The sequence below is a fragment of the Cydia splendana genome, chromosome 19 (genome assembly GCF_910591565.1).
Source record: "Cydia splendana chromosome 19, ilCydSple1.2, whole genome shotgun sequence".
NCBI classification, from domain to species: Eukaryota; Metazoa; Arthropoda; class Insecta; order Lepidoptera; family Tortricidae; genus Cydia; species Cydia splendana.
This window is the reverse complement of record NC_085978.1, coordinates 7,309,905-7,327,969: the sequence shown is the minus strand read 5'-3', so window position 1 is coordinate 7,327,969 and position 18,065 is coordinate 7,309,905. Positions and strand designations below refer to the sequence as shown.

General features: G+C 38.2%; 1 protein-coding gene across 1 annotated transcript; it reads left to right on the top strand.

Moving 5' to 3' along the window:
* Positions 1–1,097: 1,097 nt before the first annotated feature.
* Positions 1,098–16,618, top strand: LOC134800362 (cytochrome P450 4C1-like). Its single transcript, XM_063772862.1, has 10 exons — positions 1,098–1,251; positions 2,594–2,700; positions 2,906–2,996; positions 5,274–5,459; positions 11,914–11,989; positions 12,337–12,661; positions 12,907–12,975; positions 13,669–13,837; positions 14,182–14,361; positions 16,375–16,618. The coding sequence occupies exons 1-10, from the start codon at positions 1,140–1,142 to the stop codon at positions 16,533–16,535; spliced, it is 1,476 nt and encodes a 491-aa protein (XP_063628932.1). The 5' UTR covers positions 1,098–1,139; the 3' UTR covers positions 16,536–16,618.
* Positions 16,619–18,065: the final 1,447 nt, after the last annotated feature.

The window sequence follows — 18,065 nt, the reverse complement described above, 5'->3', positions numbered from 1 at the left end:
CAGCTCAATCGGACACCGGGAAGTGGATCAAATTTAACTTGCAAGATTTGATTACAGACAGACAGACAACGGTCAGGTGAAAGTAAATAAAAGCTTGTAAAAACAGAAAGTGTGATTTACTAATATACCTCTGTATCTTTTTTAAATATTGAACATTTTACAGAAAAGGCAGATGGCAGAAAAGATAAAATTGGGTAAAAGTGCAAAAACTGAAAAAAAAAAACCGAAATGATTTGCAGTTTTTCGCCAACTACGCATGGAGCACAACTTTTTTTGCTTGCAAAAAATATAATTTTACCTTCCTCTAAGGACTTTGCGTTTTTAGGAGATTTTTTTGCAAGGTTAGATTGATGTATATGATTCAGCGACGAATTGAAGGAACTTCTTAAATTTTATAAGTAGGTTTACGTAAAGCGGGCTTTTTTTTTTATTTTCTTCCAAATACCAAGCATTTGCATATTCAGTGGTATTTGGTGACAGGCTGATGAAGACTAGAATGGTGAACTCTTCCACGATATAGTATTTTACATAGGGGCTCATTGTAATTGTTACGTGACGCACTATGGTCGTAAATAATTTCATTTCATTTAATAGTGTGTACAAAACGTTTTATGTGTACTTAAATCATTACATGTCTCAACACAACCCTGTGAGGGTATTTTAATGCATTTAAGAGAATTCCAATGTCCTATTCAAACTTTTTTGTGAAGTCTGGTTTTTATATTAAAAATTTACACATAAGTTTGTTTAAATATTTATTTTGACCCTCGTAATTAACACGATTTGTTGGCACCATTTAAACATAACAGTTACCTAACCTTTTATATTCCAATAAATATGCTTCAAGCATCTGGCGGATTCTCACTCACGTGCCGGTTAAATATCACCTGTCAATGACTCATTTAAGGATGACTCACGCTAGGCCGGGCCGTAGCTTCCGGCGCTTCGTTTTCTATGGAAAGAACCACGTGATCACCGATCAGCCATCATAGAAAATGACATGTCGGACGCCCCGGCCTGGGCGCGGCCCGGTCTATCGTGAGACATCTTTTGTTTGTCGTTTTTGTCAATATTTTTTAGTTTACAGAATGATGATCTGGTTCATCGCCCTCGTGCTATCTGCTGTGTCACTTTACTGGATGAGATGGCGGATTAAGAACAAGAAATTGCTGCATATTTCCGATCAGCTCCCTGGTCCTCCTACGATACCGATCTTGGGTAACGCATTACAAATAGTGGGCCCTCCTGAAGGTAAGATTATTTCCTGTCCAACCTTAAAACATCGGGAAAATACGTAGTATTTACTGAAACGTTTTTGTTTACCCAGTTGGAAACCTAAGGTTCTTTGAATCTGCTGATATGCGATTTTCTTGGAATTTTTTATCATTGAGCACACAACTGGTTTCTACACATTCTTACACTTACACGTTCTAACACGAAACCTTTCTCGGGTTTAAATTATGAAAATGCTGCTTCCTCCTCTTTCTTCCTCAAGTTATCCCGGCATTTTACCACGGCTCATGGGAGCCTTGGGTCCGCTTGGCAACTAGGCCTTGTTGGAATTAGTCCGGTTTCGTCACGATGTTTTCCTTCACCAAAAAGCGACTAGTAAATATCAAATGATATTTCGTACATAAGTTTCGAAAAACTCATTGGTACGAGCCGGGGTTTGACCCTGCAACTCCGAATTGAAAGTCACACGCTCTTACCGCTAGGCCACCAGTGCTCCCAAAAATACCACTTCTAAAAATCAACATCACTCCCAAATACATGGTACCTCAAAAAACAGACAGTTATATCTACAAACAATAAACTTTGTCTTTTACTGTGCACTGCGTGATCTCTATTATGGCTCATTATAGAAACTGTCAGTATGACCCATATATGTCGATTTTGCAGGGATAATTCATTAATATATGAACCAGTTTCAGCAACTTTTTATATTTGAAAGTAATTATTTAGCTTAATATCACATAATTTCTATAATAATAAACAAATTCTGTTAAATTGCGAATTAAGTTTGGAAATGTGTGTTGGTAGGTAATCAAAACTAATTAAGATATATATGAAATTATATTATTCCAGTGTCTAAAAAAATCATAAAAAAAAACATAAAATACTTTCAATGCGTCTGGACTAACCTTGTTTATATTGTAACTGTTCTAAATTTCGAATCGATAGCATAACTGGTTCTCGAGATTTGACCGACTGACAGACAGATTAGGATACCTTTTTGATTTTTTGGTACAGAACCCTAAAGGTGGCCACTGACGAGCCTTCCAACAGTCCATCTAGCGTCGCTGCAATCCAAAATCGGTACATTACTTTTCTATATGACTGCTGTATTTTCAAATGTATATTTGACAGACTTCAATAAAAATTGTCCTAGAGGAATATTTGTTTCAATAGAATGTCAAAAACGTACAATGTTTAATATTAGGATGCCGTCCATTTGGATGAATCCATTGTAACGGCATCCAATTGGAAGGCTCGTCAGTGGCCTGCTTAAAAATGACAAAGACCTCCGGTGATCCAGGTTGGTTTTGTACCAGCATCTTCAAAGTACATACAATAAAATGTTTTATTGTTACAGAGTTAACAAATACTATTGGAAGGTACCTGCAAGAGTATGGTGACGTCTTCAGGGTATGGATTGGACCTGACCTTAATATTTTTGTGAACGACCCCGATGACATTAAGGTAATTATAATAAAGAAAGCAATTTACCTGCAAAACACTAAGGCTGTAACATTATTTTACCTTTCTTTGGTTTTGTCATATTCCATAAGGGTACATTTCGGATTGCGATTGCAGTAGCGTTGCAACAGCAGAAAACGGGCCATCTCAATGAAACCGCAAAGATAGCTGACAGAAATTACTTATATTTAAATCTTTCGTTTCTCAGACGCTTCTCAAAAGTCAGAAGACCAGCATTAAAGGGCCCCAGTACAAGTACATAAAAGATTACTGCGGTTCCGGCCTCCTCAGTGGCTCAGGTACCTCAGAACTTATTTATTTACAAATAAGTTTGTTGACGAAACTTATTGTAATGATTCAAAAGATCTCCTATTGAATATTTAAGTACAAAATAAAAAATGAACTGGGTATTACACAATTTTCAATCGTGGCTTAATGAGGTGGCACACTGAAAGGTTAGGACAGATGTCGCCTCTGTAATCCGTCATTGTTTACGATTTGTGACAAGCGTATGGTTGCAAATTTTTTACTAATACTTACTTGCGATTTATCAAGAAAAATGTATTCATTTATACAAACATCATCATCATCTTCATTTTTTTTTTGTTTTTTTTTATGTATTTATTTATTTTTTATGTTTTCACTTTTATTTTATTTTCGTTTTTCTGTACGGAAACTACAAACCGAGCTTCGAAGGAGAAATGCTACAGTTGGTGGAAAAAAGGCTGATTTGATACAAAGATAATCACTTAATATATTTGAGGTTATCTTGTATATTTTACCGTTTATTCAAATTTTCGAAGGCTCACGTGCAGTTTTTCCTCTTATATTACAAGTGTTCGATCGATAACAAAGCTTTGGTGTATACCTGGATCACCTGGATGTACAAGAAGGCGTTTCATATACGCCCGCCCTACGACACGTCAAATAGGTACACAAAGTCGTGATGCGTATTGGTCTAAGAGCTAGCCACGGCAATAGGTATGCAATTTATAGAGCAACGAAATCCCTCTAGTTAGTATGCCATACTATCATTATTAATTAATCCGGGCGCCTGGCAGCTGTCTAGCGGTGGGTGTGGGAGTGGATGGGCAACAAAGTGGCTGTAAAATCAATTGAAGGTGTGCAATTTATAGCTCTGTGTTTGGTGTGATATAATAGCTAATTATGTATTTAATTCAAATATAACAATGCCAGGCGTTTTATTTGGGGGAAAAGTAGTGCCAGGTGATGAAAATACACAATCACTTGTGCGCCTGCAGGAAGATCACGAGAAAATTTCACCTGACTCACAATTGCTTTACGAATAGTGTCGTAATATGTCTTCTACTTTTTCCTAATCCTAACACTTACCTAGGCGTAATTGAACAGAGTAGTATACTACATTTCAAATACCAAGGCCCGATTGCACTTGAAACTTAACAATGAGGCTCATAATGTTTGCCTTTTGTTATCTAATTTGGAGCACTTCAAATTGGCATGCGTCGGTGCAATCTGCATGCAACTAAAGCGTGACTAAGAAATTTTGGTACTTGAAAATAAAAATACGTACGATTAGTTTTTTACATTATTGTTTATATATAATAGTATGGTATCTTTATATTAATTGAACAATATTACATGTAACGTCTAATAATTAACAAGATACAGACATTCAGATAACTTAAGTTACGACTATTTTAATTTCGATAAAAGTCGTACACAGTTCTTTTCACAAATTCTTCTGTAAAATTATCAATTTTTGTAAAAGAAGCTTTTACTTGTGTTCGAGGAAGATATCTTGGTCCTGATGAGAGTGATGAGACAATCGTTTTAACTGTCCTTTCCGGAACATTGGTGAATATCGATGTTTCTTTAATTACACCTTTTTCGCCCATTCGATTTAACAAAGTTTTATAAACACTTATCACCACATCTTGGGCGTCCTTGCTTAAAAATCTTTTCTTACGTTGCTGCGAACTAACTTCACTACTAGACGGGTCAATTGTGGATGTTACCCATGGTCGAAACATTGTTATTGACAGTATACGTGTATAATCACTAACGTAGTCAGGTGACAACTAACATGAAATATTGTTTACATTCATAAAGATTACTAGGTTAAACTATCAAGATCATTAGGTTGCGTGTAAAATACCACGCCGCAAAAGGGTCTAGCCAGGTATCTTTTGTTATCACTAATCCTATTGTTAACGTCCAATGACCGTCTCAAGTGCAACCGGGCCTTGGTATTTGAAATGTAGTTATACCTACTGTTATTTATTCTGTGACCGAGTACAAAAAGTAGAAGACATACGACACTATGCGTAAAGCAATTGTGAGTCAGGTGAAATTTGCTCGTGCCGACCCTGTCAAAAAATTACAACATGGCGGACGAATGTTTGAAATGTCACCGTATTTAAGAATTATTACTCTTAAAATTATTATTTTTTATTCGCAAGTGTGATGAAAACAATGTGTGTAACTCCGGGGGTAAGAATATTGCAAACTCGGGTTTTAAATTATTATATCGGGGTTAAATTTCACTTACCCCCACGTTGCACAAATGTAAGTACTATAAAATCCAACAATTCTAGGTCCTAGTTGGCGAATCTGCAGAAAGACGGTACTACCGAACTATGGTAAAAAAGCGTTAGAAGCCTACGACGAAGTCATCAACCACGAAGCAAATGAAACTGTAAAACGGCTTGTGACTAAATCGGGAGGAAAAACGTTTAACATCTACGATGACGTAGTCTTGGGCACTACTTACACTGTTTGCCGTAAGTGTGGTCTGAACATTAGTATCACTAACATTATACAGACCTACATATATTATGTAAGGAAAGGCCTTTTCTCGTTCTTTATATGAGGGGTTCCGTCTAAATAACAAAAAATCAATATATGTCTATTTCTTTTGTTATACAGAGAAATAAGCACCTAAGCCTAGAGTGTTCACCGCATACATACATAATTATTTGTTTCTTTGTTTTTTATTGAAGTGAAAACTTCTTTAGCGGCGCTGATCACTTTTTGAGGTGGGGAAAAAATTATAAACTCGAGACAGCGTAACGCGTAACGCGTAAGGCGTCTCTCCTCTCTTTCTACCGCACGGCGAAAATGTATGCCTGAGCCTGCTGTTTCATGTAGGCGGCGCAGGGCGCTTGCGTGACTTTATGTTATGTGTGACGGACAATGTTATTCACCAAAGAACTTTAGTCATAACGTATCATAATCAGGTCAATTACTTAAAACTGGACTTTTATATTAAGCAATAAAGCTCAATGTTCTAATCTTGTACGAGCTGATATACGAGGATCTCACAGTTACATTCTAACTTTATATCACTCCAATATAATTCAATAAAGCTACATCTTGATGAAATCGCTAATAAAAGTGAACTCTAGTACTGGTGAATAAAACTCAAAATATTATGACCAAATATATTTAGATGCGAGGTCTGCAAGGTAACTTTAAAATTTCTATTCGAATTTTAAACAATTAACGCTACAAATTTAAGCTCACTGGCCAGCAATTTCGGTACTAAAGTTTTTCAATAGAAAGGAGGATGGGTCAATTATACATAGTGCTGCAGACATTTTGGACTAGTCATTGAGTTTTTACTTCTGTCGGCACTCCCGGAGTGCAACCCGTTGTTTTTTTTTGTTGTAGTATTTTTAGTCACCCGCGCGAGTGACAAAAAATACGTGAGTGACCCGTAAAATTAACTTAAAGTTATTAATTATTATGCCTCACGATAATTTACATTCGATTATTACAATAATATTATATTATTCAGTCGTCTTATACTTTTCAGTCGTCTGCCGCGCGGCATCGTATGCGCACGCAGTATCGAGAGAACGGGTTAAAAAAATGACGTCGAACGTAGTAAAATGTAAAAATTGTAACATTGTGATAAGTGAAGTGCTTGCTTTTACGCAAAACAAATATGATGTGATGGATGACGAGAGCCTGGCGCGGATTTGTATAACAGCTTTCTCAGCGGCGGATATCAAGACTGCAAAAAACCTGTTGTTCGAATCTGTACCGGTAAAAACAATTCGCAAGATCAACAGAAAAGGAGACGGCCAATGTCACAGGGATATAGATGACATAATTGATTTCTTCAGACGGGTGGATCCAGAGTTATTTCCTATATTTGTGGCAAAAGATCTGCACAAACTACCTCCGGTTACGTTCAATAGTCTGGATGCTACTAAGTTTCTGAAAGACATGTTAATAATGAAACGCGAAATAGACCAAATAAGAGAGGACTACGCGACGACTGAGGATATTAAAAAGATTAAAACTGACCTGGAAATCCTAAAGTCATCGTCAACTGTTAAAAAATTAGACTGTAATGTAAATGCCAAAAGAGGGGCTCATCTGTCAGTTTTATCGCACAATAGTTTTAACAATGATAGTGGTCCTATGGGCTTAGTAACTCTAACAGACCATAACACTCGGACAATAACAACAGCTGATGAGTCATGTTTACAACGGTCACAAGTACAGGCAGACGTTTGTAAAAATAATGAGGGTAGTCGTGGGTCGCCGCCAGCGCATGATTCGACGCAACATATTGAAACGGCGATGGCTAGTGAGGCGGGGGGGAGTGGGGACGAAAGCGAGATGGCGGCCGCTACTAGTGATAACGAACAGCTGACTTCGAATACAACGACCCGTCCCCGTACCAAGAGACGGCGACAGAAAAAACGCCCGCGTACCAAGTTATCGGAGGATCGGAATGTAAACAAAGACATGCTCATTTCAGATTCACATACGAATAAATCATATGTGGAGATGGCTAAAAAAGAAGGTGTTTGGAAAACAAATAAACCGGAAAACGATTGGATAGTAGTACAAAGAAATCGGTTAAAAAATCGTTTTATTGGTAAATTAGGCACGGCACAAAATATTAGTCAGTCAAAATTTCGAGCTGCAGTGACAAGTGTACCACTTTTAATTTCGAATGTACACAAGGAGGTTGAGGAAAAGGATATCGTTGAGTACATATTTTCCAAAACTCAAGTTCATGTTCAGCTGGAGAAAATTATGATGAAATGGGAGAAACGTCATAACGCTTTTAAGTTGAGTGTGCCTTTCAACAAGTTGGCATTATTTTTGGACGATAACTTATGGCCGGATTCAATATCGTTTAGGCGTTTCGTGCAGTTTAAGCAAGGGCGACAGGAAGGGAGTAAAGTAGTTACGAATGGAAAATACAACGAATAAGGTGGTATTCGCTTCTTTTAACTGTAAGAATGTTATAACATCGAGTGAAAGTGTCAAACGACTGTGTCGCATTGCGGATGTAGTCGCTCTGCAAGAAACATGGCTCTGGCCTCATGATGTGCCTCATCTTGGTACTATAGACAGCGAGTTTGCCTATACCGGTAAGTCTGCTATCGATACGTCGGTGGGCGTTATCAGAGGACGACCGTACGGCGGAGTGGCGTTGCTGTGGAGAAAGGCGGCGTTCCCGAATGTGTCAGTGGTATCGTGTAGTAGTGATCGGTTAGTAGCAATAAAAATTGAGTTTACAAGTCGCACTATACTGGTGTTGTCGGTGTATATGCCAACTGATTCCGCTGATAATCTCGTAGAATATACACAGTGCTTAAGTGAGATGGTAGCAATAATTGAAACGCATGACGTCGAGGCCGTGATCATGCTGGGAGACTTTAATGCGCACCCAGGTGAGAGATTTTGTAATGAACTAATGACTTTTTGTAACGAACAATCGTGGTCGTGCATTGACCTTGAATTCTTGCCGCGCAGTACGCACACTTTTCTTAGCAGTGCTAACGAGGCCTTGAGATGGTTGGACCACTGTGTGGTGACCAACTCGGCGCGCCGTTTTGTAGTAAAGGTTTCCGTTTTATATGACGTGTACACATCAGATCACTATCCTATGTTAATAGAATGTGACATAGATATAATTAGACATGTTAGAGATCTGCCCAACTACCCCTGTAATAAAGTTATATGGGGGGAGAGGGACAGTGAGCAGATTGAGAAATATAATGATTTTTGTAATAATAGGTTAAGACTTGTGGTTATGCCAGAAGAGTTATACCAATGCTCAAATAATTCGTGTACGAATGCTGGTCACGTATCGTTATTGGATACACTGCATCATAATATAGTAAGTACTCTTAAACAGGGCGCCGAGTTTTCTCATAAAGGTACAAATCGGCTTAAAAAACGCTCAATGCCAGGTTGGAACCTGCATGTCAGCGACGCGCACAGGGAGGCGAGATTGCGTTACCAGATGTGGTTAACGTGTGGTAAACCTTTGCATGGCGATGTGTACAATAGCATGCGAGAATCAAGGCGATTGTTTAAGTTGAAACTGAAATATTGTCAGAATAATCAGCAACAAATAAAAATGGATATGATAGCTAGGAGTCACTCTAAAAAACGTTTTGGTGAATTTTGGAAGCGAACAAAAAGCCTAAATCCTAAGTCGAGCCTTCCTGCGAGCGTTTCTGGTCTGCATGATCCTGCGGATATAGCTAATGCTTTTAAAGAAAGTTTTAGGGTGCATACGCCGCTCTCTGAGCGGTCGGCGGTGGGTGATTCTGAGGCCGTCGACACCACGAATCTCGCTGTAAAATTTTCAACAAAGGAAGTTGCCACGGTGATAAATAATATGGTTAGAGGAAAATCTCCGGGGTTCGACGGCCTCAGCGTCGAACATCTAAAGTATGCAGGTCCCCACCTACCCAGAGTACTTGCTTTGTTTTTTAATTTGTGCATTGCCCACTCTTACCTTCCCAATGAACTAATGTACACGGTAGTCGTACCAATAGTGAAGTATAGGACTGGAGATGCCTCTGACATGTCCAATTACAGGCCGATTTCGCTAGCTACTATTCTGGCCAAGGTTCTGGACAGTTTGCTTGATAAACAACTCGCTAAGCACCTAAACTTGCACGACTCACAATTTGGTTTTAGGCCGGGGTTGTCCACGGAGAGTGCAATATTGTGTCTCAAGCAAACTGTTCAGTACTACACTGATAAAAATACACCTGTTTTTGCCTGTTTTTTGGACTTGTCAAAGGCATTTGATCTAGTAGACTATAATGCGCTGTGGAACAAGTTGCAGCATGAAACCACACTACCGCCAGAGGTCGTCTTGATGCTTCGCTACTGGTACGGCAATCAAAAGAACAGAGTAAGATGGGGTGGGTCATATTCAGATGAATATGGGTTGGAGTGCGGGGTGAGGCAGGGGGGGCTAAGCTCGCCCCGGCTCTTCAATCTTTATATGAACCGGCTAATCGTTGAGCTCAGCAGCACTAATATCGGATGTCACGTTGGCGATATCTGTGTGAATAACATTAGTTACGCAGACGATATGGTGCTGCTGAGTCCATCGATTGGCGCGTTACGAAAACTGGTCGCAATGTGTGAGTCGTACGCTGTGACCCATGGACTCAAATATAATGCCAAAAAGAGCGAGACGATTATTTTTAAGGCAGGGTCAAAGACCTATACGGACGCTCCTGGTATCTCGCTCGGTGGCACACCTCTGAACAGGGTGCAAAAGGTGAAGTATTTGGGTCACTGGGTCACGGAGGACTTAAAAGATAATTGTGACGTGGAGAGGGAGCGCAGGTCGCTGTCTGTCCGTTGTAATATGTTGGCTCGCAGGTTCGCAAGATGCTCACAGCCTGTGAAAATTACATTGTTCAAGGCATATTGCCAATCTTTTTATACATGCGGTCTGTGGGTCAACTTTACGCAGCGGGCATATAGCGACTTGCGAGTCCAATATAACAACGCGTTTAGGGTTCTGTTGGGGTTGCCGCGGCACTGTAGTGCGTCGGGCATGTTTGCGGAGGCGCGGACCGACGATTTTGCTGCCATAATGCGCAAGCGGTGCGCCTCCCTGCTAGCCCGAGTTCGCTGCAGCACCAACGGGCTCCTGAGCGCGTTCGCGGACCGCTGGGATTCCGCGCTGATGCGGAGATGGACACAGCTCCATGTATCGCGCTCCACGTAGGTAGGTTATAAGTTTTATTTGTTAAATTTTATTTATGTTGTTTTGCACTAACACTAAATTTAAGTAGTATAAACTTGTTACTAACATAATATGGGACTAGTCCTGAAATAAATATTATTCATTCATTCATTCATTATTATTAGCCCGCAGGGCAGCTTGTGGCGAGCTGTTGGGGAGTAACGACCCCACGGACCCGAGTGCTCCCGAGAGTCGGTCAGGGTCTCCGTCTCCGGCGTGTCTTCGTCGGTCGGAGTGGACCCCAAGGGGACCCGCAGGACTCTCAGCTCTGGCTTGCCTTCATTGGCCGTCCAGAGAGGAGTCGCTAGAGCTATTATGCTCCAAGGGTGGAAGTGAAAGATGCATAAGACGCGAGTTGGCACAGTGGCTGGTAACAGCCACCGGGTAGAAAGCGGCGCACACCTCTCGACACCCCTGAGCCGTTCACACCGATGTTGCTCCTGGTCGTCTTCGCGACGGCAGTTTCAGGGGCCCATCTAGTCAGCGGCAAGTCACCGCCTGCCTCGATAACGTGTAAAACATTATGGCAGGTGTCCGACCTCTCTACAATAGCCCAGTCTCATTGTCCACCCAAACTTCAATCTAAATAATAGACCGGTATACTGTTCACTTTTTCTACAATAGTCCCAATGCCTGCTGAGACTAGTTCATGGGTGTCTATTGTTGCACCTGTGAACGGGTTTCAGCAGGCGTTCTACATGACATTAAAGCTCTCCAAGGGGCCTCTACGTGTTGGATCTATATCCCCACGTAAGCCTATCAAAAGACCGGGATTTATAGGCCCGTGAAATCCAAAATGGAGTACAAATATTATAATAATAGGATGATATTTTTTTTATAGGTATTTAATTATAACTATGTTATAGACAATTGTAGTTTTGTAAGAAAACATTTCTTAGGCGCAAACTAATTTTCAAAAAGGTACCAAGATCCCAATGCAGATTTAATAAATTGTTACAGTTTTTATCTCATTTTGATACGACCTTGAAAATCACACGCTGGTTGTGGTGAATGCGAAATGACGTGAAATTTGTGCGTTATATGCGCGCCAATCATTAAGACTTTAGAGTTCAAGTCGATGGTCAAGCTCGTATCAAAACCAGTTCAATCAGTAACAATATATTAAATCTGAATCGGTACATCTTTTAGTAATGACTTTTAGAACGCTATTTATGACTTACCTACCTGAAAAGATTTTACTTTTTCAGGGACATTAATGGGATTGACAAGGGAACAGACCATAGACCTACCAAATATCAATGCCTTTCTACAAGATGCTCACGAGTAAGGAATCTTTTGTATTGCAATTTCCCATGGATATCAATTACCACAAAGTTGACGATTGGAGTAGTAGTCGTGATTTCTCTCCACTATTAAAACAATTGAAGGACCAAATGAACGTAATAAAACGATTTTCAGCTTGTTGGGAATCAATTTTTCAAAATGATCGAATATGATTGGCCTACAGTGGGTATTTCTATTGTTGAGAATATGAAAGCTACTCCTATCCATATAAAAACAAAATAATTTTTCGTGTACGTATGAAAGTAAGAAAGCCATTATTTTGTCTGGCCCAACTCGCATTTGAGAACTTTTTTAATACTTATTTGTTACACTTGCGTGTAATTTAGCAATTTTTTTTTTAGTATTTACTTAATAGTTTTCATGAGAATGACTAAATGGTACCTTCAAGTTGATCCATTTTACTGGATGACCAAATATTACCAAAAACAAAAAGCGTTGATTAAAAATATCACTGAAATTGCAAACACAAATGTAAAGCATAGACTGAAAATTCTGGAATCGATGGACGAAAGTATGGTCAAGGAAATCCTGAACGCAGAGGGTGACAGCACACATAACACAGAGCTCAGCGTCATCGACAGGCTCTTATTGTCTAATCAACCACCGAGCCACGAAGAACTGGTGAAGCAATGGTTCACCCTTTTTTCAGCAGTACGTATATACACATATTTATTACTTGTCAGCACATAGATACTAAACAGACTTCGCATTATGATTTCACAAAGAAGTGCCACGACGATGATGTCATCTTTGTGGGATGACCTGGCAACACATAACTTAAACATATAACAAAAATAAAGTTTACTGACATATTTATGATAAGCGTGTATCTGTGTGTGTATATTAGCTTAGTTACAAAATATAATATTTTACTCAGCTTCTCAACATGTTCACAGAGTCAAGAGGCGACTGCTAAGATAACATCATACGCTTTGCTAATGATGGCATTTCATCCCGAATGCCAGGTAGGCAACGCTTACATTATATAGGTAATCCCTTACCATTATGAGTTACAATTGGCGAGAGGTTGCACAGGACCGAGAAAAGTGGTGCTGTCTTGTGTCGGAGGCCAAGTCTCATTTTGTGTCGCTGAGCCAACGGAGTAAGTGAGTAAGTATTATGAGTTTCCCACAACCGTGTACGCTTGTGGTTGACGCTAACGACTAGTGCATCTCAAGCATAGTGATGTCATTAGAATGAGCGAGACGCACTGATAGTCGAATCAAAATTCAAAATGGAATATCATTTATTATCAGGCAAGTAGTGGTAACTAAGGCCCAAAGCTATTAGCTACAATAGCTACCTACGTACAGACTAAAATACATTAAATAATAAATAATAATCTTCAAAATAAAGAATCATTCAGTTTAGGTGATACAACAGCTTTCCGCTGTTTCACCAATTCTGTAACGTATTTACGCATTCGCTAGCAAATGACACATACTACTTATATTTGGAGACAAACGGAAATCAAATATTATCTTACTTCACATAAAATTAACTATTACCAAAATGTAAGAAGCACATTTCAGACGGATACTCGTAGTTAATGGTCTGATGTTTATGTTCAGTCCACGTTTTAGATAAATTATAACGTACAAAAAAATGGTATGCGAATGTACTTACCTGTTAATAAAACATTGTTTTTTTATAATCAGGAAAAAGTCTACGCCGAAATAAAGGAGGTTTTCGAAGATAATGTCGGAGATGTCACCGAGAACGACCTGAAATTGATGCCGTTTCTAGACATGGTGTTCAAGGAAGTCATTCGGCTCTTCCCTATCGGAGTGATGCTCCAAAGAACCATAGCTGAAGACATTGAAATAAGTATGTACGGAATTCTTTTGTACAACAAGAGGCTTTGGGTATCTCTGACCTGAATCTCTTATATCTATGTTTAAAAACCCAGAGGGGTTTTTATAATTTATAACATTTACTTAGGTGACGAACATGCGTGAAAATATATTAAATTAATCAAACCAGTTCAAAATAACCCACGAGGGAAAAACTTGACTGATTTTATTAAAGGGAAATACGTAAACACAAACGTCGTTCTATTGGTGTTCTGTTACCCTTTATTTGCCTCAGTAGAATGCTAGCGAAGCTTTAGGATTAATTTTATTGTGCCCATGAATCTGAGAGAATAATATTAGAAATTCTTTGTGTTGCAGGCAAAGCGACACTGCCCGCTGGGAGCTCGCTCGTGGTGCCAATATACCACCTGCATCGTGATAAGCGGCATTGGACTAACCCGAACGCCTTCGAACCGGAAAGATTTAGACCTGAAAACTCCAGGCTACGCCATCCGAATTGCTATATGCCTTTCAGCCTTGGACCAATGGATTGCATAGGTAAGATTTTTTCATTTCTCATGCTCTGAAAGAGGGCATTGTTGTTCTAAAAGGTGTGCAGAAAATGATACGTTTCTGCACTAGAGCATTTTAGGTTCCAAGTACGATTTTTTTTACGATAAGCAATTGAAATTTGGGTATAAATAGATTTGTTATACAATTTCCATTCTGATATTTGACTCCCCATTCCATAAATAACTATACTTTTGCCTAAATTGTTAATTGAAAGTACCCTCAAAAAATAGGTACTATAAAAATTTATACTTAGTCATGTTTTAAAAAAAACACATGCATTTTACTTTCCTCGTACCTATTCGAAATGAAAAGTAGAGTGTTTAACTCGGGTGAAAGGTATCATTTCATCGTGCTTTCATCCCTTGGTTAACAATCTACTATTTTCTGTTACACGCTCTTACCTGCACTGCGTGTATTTTAAGTACCTATTATGATTGGTGCTCTATTAAGAAGTTTAATTTACGCATTGGTTTTATAATTAACTTCATTCGAATCTTTTAAGATGAATTTGAACAACTTGCTTGATGAATTTTAATAGAGATTAACAAGCAGTGGTAAAAAAGTGATCAATGATCAATAAGAAAAAAGTAGCAGGAGTTTTTCTCGACCTGAGTTCTGCATTTGATATGGTTAACCACGACATATTGCTGGGAAAACTAGAGCACTACGGTATCATAGGAAAAGCACTGCCCTGTTTCGTTCGTATTTATTAAATTGGAAACAGTAATAAAGTACAAAACACTAAATTAGTCCTTTTTGCTGACGACACAAACGCGGTTATTTTCGGGGATAACGTTTCACAGCTAAATGAAAGAGTTAATTATGCACTAGAAACATTTGTTGAATGGTTTGAAATAAATGGCCTTGAGTTGAACTGTAGTAAAACAAACGTTCTTTTTTTTAAATCAACAGTTAGAACGAAAGACTCTCTCCAGCTTAAAATTAGAGGCGACACCGTTGAGCAAGTGGAGTCAGCTAAATTTCTTGGAGTTTATATTGACAGTAGTAACTGCAGTCGTAGGCTCTGTAAGTTCCGCGTGCTTTGCTCTTAGGAGTCTTCGGGACGAGTTAGAGCTGGCACAACTAAGAATGGTCTACTACGCCTTAGTGGAATCCATGATACGCTATAGTATACAATTCTGGGGTAATAGTTATAAGTATTATAATGTCCAGGCTGCATTTGTTGCGCAAAAAAGAGCAATTAGAATTATGGCTAAAATTCCTCAACAAACATCTTGCAGACCATACTTCATCAAGTTTAAAATTCTGCCTGTCTCCTGTCTGTATATTTTAGTGGTGCTTACAGACTTGATCAAGCACATGGACGATATTGAAACGCAGGAACAAAGAGTTAAACCCCATGCGACAAGGCGGAAAGACTTGCCACTACAAGGCATCACAAAACTCAAAGTGGCCAAGCACTGTGCTAGTTACCAATCTGTCTTGTTATTTAATAAGTTACCTGCTGAGCTTAAGACAATAATTTTCAATACAATCTTGTTTAAAAATAAATTGAATGCTTTTTTGGTAGAGAAGTGTTATACGGTAGAAGAATTTTTGACGTAGGTACCGGTATAAATTGGGTTTTTTTTTAATATTTATTGTATTTTAGTATTTTTTTATTTATTACGTAGAATTTATTATTGTTACATTTTGTAATATATTAATGCTCTTGTAAATATTAATTCTGTTTATTTTTAACATGTAATTTATGTTGTTAAGTAATTTGAATATTTTTTGTGTATTTTTATATTTCATACACAATTAATATTGTTCATGAATAAATAATGATGAATGATGAATGCAAGTGATTTTTTAACGGAATTTAGTTGGAATTTTAAATTTTACTTCTTCATATAGAACGTCAGATAATAATATACAGTAAGGAAATCTACTTAAATTAGTAAACATATAGGATTTCAAAACTAAATATTGGTGGATCTTTAGTCCATTTTTCTCGCAGCCATGACATACCTAATGTTCACATTTTGATTACAGGGAGGTACTTCGCTATCAAACTTGTGAAGACTATATGCATCAAGGTACTTCAAAAATTCCGGCTGACTTCTCCAGAGTCGTACGAGGACATGCGGCTCGTGATGGCAATATCGGTTGTCTCCGTCAATGGCTACCCTGTTCAAGTGCATCCGAGGAATTAAATATGTGTTCGCGTTAACTGTAATACAGAAGAAGATGGTGTTCAGAGATTAAGCTGGCGTGCACGAACATAAAGTCAAATTTTATTGTCTGCTTTTAAACGCGCTCGTGTATTCCCTGTAGAGAGAAAGTTATGCTGTTCACAGTGACTGTAGTACTCAATACCTATTTGATATTGTACTACAACAGATTTTTATTACACTACAAAATTAAAAATAGGTGCCCATTATACAGGACGTCCCACGACATTGCCACATGGAGGGGAAGTAGGTACTTTAAAATTTAAATACTGTAAATATGACATTTTACTGAATGAAGGCTTCATTTTTATTTTTAAAACAAAACGAACTGCATTCATAGGATTTTCAATAATCGCCTGTCTGAACCGGGAATCGAACCCGCTAAATATGGTAATGGAAAAAAAAAGTCAGCCATTTTGAAAAATATAAATGCCAATCGCCTCGTCTCTGAGCCCGCTGTGACATTTGGTCGGGCACCCCCCACCCATCTCGCATAGTTTAAGAGTTGCCATACAAAAATAAAGTAGCCATATTTTACCATATTTAGCGGGTTCGATTCCCAGTTCAGAAAGGAGATTATTTAATATTCTTTGAATGCAGTTCGTATTCTCTTAAAAATAAAAATGAAGTCTACTTTCAGTAAAATTTCCTATCCTATCCTACAGTATTTAAAGTACTTCCCCTCCATGTGGCAAAGTCTTGGGACGCCCTGTATACTACTCAAAAGAAAATAAGGGACACTTACCCCCTCATTCATAAACGCGCTACAAACCTCGATTAGCTAATGATCGTTTGTCTTTCTGTCTGTCATTTTGACTTATGTATTTGTAAGAAAGGGATAAAACATAATTTTATTAAATCAGGCCCGTAAAGTTTTATGAATAAGGGGGTAAAAATTTTGATAATTACAGGAAGATTACAGGAAAAATAATTTCATGTTTATTGAAATATGTGAGACAATTGACTACTTATTTAATTTTTATAACCTCTAATAACAACCAAAGCCTGGTTTTACTGTTATTTATTAAACTTATTTAAATTTTACTACTATTTTACTAGCTTTTCGGTGAAGGAAAACATCGTGAGGAAACCTGCATACACCTGCGAAGAAATTCTAAGGTGTATGTGAAGTCCCCAATCCGCTTTGGGCTAGCGTGGGGACTATAGTCCAAGCCCTCTCGCGGTTTGTAATTTAGTAAAATATTACGGAAATTTTGGTTTAAGTGATTGTTATTATTTAAGAAAAGTAGGTTTTTTTCAATTGTTAGCAAGAATCCACATGCTTAATTATTGCGACATTTATTTATTTTTTGTGTTTATATTAATTTTATGGTTTTATAGTACTTACATTAAATTATGGTATCTGGTGAAAGTTTGTTTTGTCTAAAGTGGCACTTTTATTTTATAAGAGAATGTAGAAACGACTTTTTTTTAATCAAACGACGTTGTTATATTCTGGTTAGATTTTGATCTTCCATTACGTTTTGTATCGTCCAAAGTGGACTTCTTATT

Bases quoted from the DNA above. Each gene is read 5' to 3' on its own strand.
- LOC134800362 (XM_063772862.1), top strand. From the start codon at position 1,140: ATGAGATGGCGGATTAAGAACAAGAAATTGCTGCATATTTCCGATCAG. The intron at 11,990-12,336 runs GTAAGGAATCTT...CGTGTAATTTAG, and splicing joins TTTCTACAAGATGCTCACGA to CAATTTTTTTTTTAGTATTT. The intron at 14,362-16,374 runs GTAAGATTTTTT...TTTTGATTACAG, and splicing joins TGGACCAATGGATTGCATAG to GGAGGTACTTCGCTATCAAA.